Source organism: Nicotiana tabacum, chromosome 5, assembly GCF_000715075.1.
Source record: "Nicotiana tabacum cultivar K326 chromosome 5, ASM71507v2, whole genome shotgun sequence".
Lineage (NCBI taxonomy): Eukaryota > Viridiplantae > Streptophyta > Magnoliopsida > Solanales > Solanaceae > Nicotiana > Nicotiana tabacum.
The window spans coordinates 137,943,290-137,948,026 of record NC_134084.1 but is presented as its reverse complement, the minus strand read 5'-3'; the positions used below and the strand labels follow the sequence as shown (position 1 = coordinate 137,948,026).

The 4,737-nt window shown below is 34.4% G+C and overlaps 1 protein-coding gene across 1 annotated transcript; it reads left to right on the top strand.

Annotated features, from left to right (window-relative positions):
- Window positions 1–1,164: 1,164 nt before the first annotated feature.
- LOC142180993 (uncharacterized) lies at window positions 1,165–4,032 on the top strand. Its single transcript, XM_075253103.1, has 7 exons — window positions 1,165–1,510; window positions 1,683–1,887; window positions 2,048–2,598; window positions 2,774–2,905; window positions 3,038–3,090; window positions 3,202–3,384; window positions 3,589–4,032. The coding sequence occupies exons 1-7, from the start codon at window positions 1,165–1,167 to the stop codon at window positions 4,030–4,032; spliced, it is 1,914 nt and encodes a 637-aa protein (XP_075109204.1).
- The last annotated feature ends 705 nt before the right edge of the window (window positions 4,033–4,737 follow it).

Here is a 4,737-nt window from a genome sequence, read left to right as displayed (position 1 = left end):
TGTTTGGTTAAACTATTAAGTTTTTGTCTTCTACATTTCTGGTTATTTAATTTGTTCCGCTGTTTGATCACATGTTATATTGAACTGTTGAAAAGGCTTAATAAAAAGGGTAAGCAATTTATAATACTCGGCTTGCCTAGCTTTCACGAGTAGGCGCCATCACGACTCCCGAGGGTGGGAAAATTCGGGTCGTGACAAGTTATTATCAGAGCTCTAAGTTACTTAGGTCTCACAATTCACGGACAAGCTTAGTAGAATTTGAAAGATCGGTACGGAGACGTCTATATTTACCCCTAGAGGCTACAGAGTTAGGAAAAACTTCACATCTATTCTTTCCTATTATGCGGTTTGGTTTCTCAATGCTAATTGAATTTCTACTCTATTCTTTCACAGATGGAGAGACCACGCGCTTCCTCATCCACTGATCAGCAGTCCAAGCCCCCAGCAGTAGCTAAGAGTGGGCATAAAATCCGAAAAATCGAATTCCAAACCAGACCGAATTAATTCGGTATTTCGGTTTCAATTTTTTTCGGTATTTTGGTCTAATTCGATATTACATTTTTGATATTTCGGTATAACGGTACGGTCTTCGGTATTAGGATCTTGAAATTTCGGTATACCGAAATACCGAATTTTTAAAGACTTTTAAGTTGGACCTATAACTATACATACAACCCAGTGCCCACTGCCCAGCCCAAGTACTTGTAAATTTAATTTAAGGGATTTTTACCTATCTATACCATATATCAAATCTTATTACCAAAAATGTTCATAATTTGTTATTTACCCATGTAGTCCACACTTTTACTACAAATTATATACCAATCCAAAAATAGGTAGATTTTGCCATTAAAAAAGCCCTAAAATGAAGGCACCAGATCTGATGTGATTCTGTCAAGGATTTTATTCGAATTTTGAAACTGAAGGAGATCTCTCTTCCTGATGAAGGCACCAGTTGCATAATTCTCTCCTTCCTCAACAGAAAGAGATCTCTGTTGATATCAGCTACAACAAAAAACGCAATCAAATTGTACAATTACTGAAGAGAGACTATATCTGTTCTTCGTCTCAAATTGTACAAAATTGCTCTTCGTCGATATCAGTACTCAAATTGTAGAAACTATATCTGTTCTTCGTCTTTTTTCCTATAAACTACACGAAATCATGTCAAAAATCCCAATAATGCTGAAATCGAATGGTAATTGGGATAACTATGGTAGATTTAGAGATTTTGAAGTTGATGCCATTGTGGTAGATGATAATGCAAGCTACGGAATTCTCAGTTCTACAATTGCAGAACAATTATCGATTGATACATCGGATAAAATTATAGAAATCAAATACATTGTGAACGAGAATTGTCCTCCAATGGAGATTAGGAATGATATGGGGGTTCGTGTGTACATGGAAACCAAAAAGGAGAATAAAAACTTAGGTTCGTATCCTTTATGTATAAGCGTAAGAGATTTCAATATGGAATTGGCAATCAACAATGAAAGCACCAGTGCAGGTATGTTTGATTCGACATTGCAGAGAGTTATGGTGTTACTATGTTATCTACAATATTACTACAATTACCTACAATTAAACTACAAAGCTCACATAGTACTGAAAAGGATAAAGCAATGTTGCTTTCAAAATTATCTACATAGAAACTACATTTATGAATTTATTGTTTGCAGGTTCGTCTGGATCCCTAAACTTACTTGAATTTCCATCCTCACCAGCTATAGAGGAATATCAAAGTGAAATAATAACTGAATCTACGCAAACATATATTGAAGAAGGACAAGTTTATCAGGACAAGCAAACAGTAGCTGCTGCAATGAAGAATTATTCAGTGATGCACAAGTTCCAGTTCAGAGTAAAAAGATCTAGTCATAGAAGGTATGTAGTTATTTGTGGATAATATATCAGCAAAATCAGTGTATGATTGAAGATAGGTGGGTTTTATAAATTGTAGTTAAATTGTAGTTAAATTGTAGTCAGTTTGTAGTTAATTGTAGTTTTTTCATAAATTTGTGTAAATATTGTATTTCTTTTGTAGCTACTGGCTTATATGTGTTGCTGAAAGCTGTAAATGGCATTTCAAGGCAACGTCAATTAATGATTCGGCATTGTTCAAGATAAGAAGTTTCAGCCGTCAACACACATGCTGCCTAATGGACGAAACATTCATACAGCGCAAACGTACTGCAACAGTACTTGGTAGCATGGTCGTTCCAAAGTATTGTGATCCTAAGACTGTTTACACACCAAAGGACATACAAACTGACATGTTATCCGAACATGGACTGAACCTAAGCTACATGCAAGCATGGAGAGCAAAGGAAAAAGCTTTACAGTTTTTGAGAGGGAATCCGTGTGACTCCTACAACAAATTACCCAAATATTTTTATATTCTTGAGAAGAATTATCCTTGTTCTGTTGTTAAATTGAAGAAGGCAGCAGATGATTGCTTCTTATACGCATTTGTTGCTCTTTGTACATCAATAAATGGTTGGCAACATTGTAGGCCGGTAGTAGTGGTTGATGGGACATTCTTAAAGTCAGCCTACAGGGGGATTATGCTGACAGCAAGCACCATGGATGCAGCAGGTAAATAATGGAATAATTTTGTACTTATTTTGTAGACAGTCTTTAAAATGCAGTTAAATTGTAGTTATGTTGTAGTTATTTTGTAGTTATATAAAAGAATGTAGTTAACATGTCTATATTTCTCAATATATATTGTAGTTTTTATTTAATCATATTTTATGTCTTAAAAATGTAGGTATTATTTTTCCCTTGGCATATGCTGTGGTTGATTCTGAAAACGACGCGTCTTGGAAGTGGTTCTTTGAGCAATTCAAGGAGGCATATGGTGAAAGACCTTCAATGTGTGTTGTTTCAGATAGGCATGAGAGTATACTGAAGGCAACATCAGTTGTCTATCCAGGATTGGCACACTACTCTTGCGTGTGGCATATATGGACAAATATAAGGTCAAAATTCAAGAAGGGACATCTATAATTACATGAATTGTACTTTGCTACAGCACGGTCATACACTCTGGATGAATTTAATGAAAGGATGTTGAAGATTGAAGAGGTAGACCTGCGTGTAAAGTCTTACCTATATGATATTGGCTATCATAGATGGTCAAGAGTACATGCAACGGTGAATAGAACTTTTACTATGACGTCAAACATTGCCGAGTAGTTGAATGCTGTAACAAAAGATGCAAGAGAGCTTCCAATACTTGATCTATTTGAATATATGAGGACTCTTCTTGAACGTTGGACAAAAGAAAAGTTATCGAAGGCAAATGGTACTTTCACATACCTTGGTCACAAATACAACAAAGAATTGGAAGACAATAGTACATTATCTCAGAAACTGAGGGTAAGATATTTTTTTTTGGTGCAGTAGAATCAAAAAAGTACTAGCTGCAGTGTTTCCAGATTGTAGTTAAACTGTAGTCAAATTGTCGGTAATAATAGTTTGTAGATGAGCTGTAATATATTTGTTGCTGATTTGTAGGTAAATTGTTGATAATCCATTTTAATGATTGATGTATTATTATTTCTGTTTGGTCTTCAATTGTAGGTGAGGGCTTCAACAGATCATATACATACTGTGTTAGATGGTGTGAAGCGGTACATTGTGTGTCTAGAAAACAAGAAATGTAGCTGTGGACAATTCCATCTTGATGAACTTCCATGTGCGCATGCTTTGGCAACATTAAGGCATAGGAATGAAACATACGAAAACTATTGCTCTCCGTATTACACAAGGAAGAGCCTTCTGCTTACCTATGAAATGCCAGTAAATCCTCTTCCTGATGAAGGCAAATGGGATGTGCCACAACATATTTTGGATGAGGTAGTAAAGCCACCGGCGGGAGATAAAAGGCAGCCAGGGAGACCTCACAAGGAAAGATATAAAACATTTGATGAAATAAAGTCAAAGAAATACAAGGTGTCATGTGGCAATTGTGGAGGTGAAGAGCATAACAAAAGAACTTGCAAGAATGCGCCGAAAAAGAAATGAATATCATGTAGTTAGAATAGTTATTCAAAATAAATGTTAGTGAGCTCAAATTATCGGATTTTCTTGTGTAATTGTTTAAGTTTTTGAAGATGAATAAGAAGTATAAACATCAATTTGTGTATCTGCACTATTTATGTTTTTATGTATTCTGTCAAGCATCTAAAGTTGTCTTTTTTTTTATAGAATAATTAAACTTTAATATTTACTGTATACAAAAAAACTGATATTAATAAAGAATGCATTCAACGTTAATTGTATCCAGATTGTAGTGAATATGTAGTTTAACTGTGTTAGAACTGTAATCCTGTTATTCATATGTAGAGGAGTTGTAGTTAAAATGTAGTTTGACGTAGTTTAAATGTAGATAAATTGAATTTTTTGATAAACCTTGTTGATAAAAGATGGCTAAATTATTTATATGATTCCTGTATTTATTTTATCTTTCTGCTGTGTAACAAATGACAGTTATATACAGATATTACTTGGCACTTGAAGGTATTTATAAAAATAACTTGAAGATTAAAGTCAAATTGTAAGACAAAGCTGTTGCTGTAAAAATGTAATCAGAGTACTCGAGTATAATGTAATCAACAAAAAGTGTTGTAGAAAACCAAAACGACATATTTCCTACATTGTTTTCCAATTCAACTACCAAATTTCACAGACCAAACTAGGAACACAATAGTCTATTTCTTCTTTCGTTGC

Bases quoted from the DNA above. Each gene is read 5' to 3' on its own strand.
- LOC142180993 (XM_075253103.1), top strand. From the start codon at position 1,165: ATGTCAAAAATCCCAATAATGCTGAAATCGAATGGTAATTGGGATAAC. The intron at 2,599-2,773 runs GTAAATAATGGA...TTAAAAATGTAG, and splicing joins AAGCACCATGGATGCAGCAG to GTATTATTTTTCCCTTGGCA. The intron at 3,091-3,201 runs GTAGACCTGCGT...ATTGCCGAGTAG, and splicing joins GGATGTTGAAGATTGAAGAG to TTGAATGCTGTAACAAAAGA.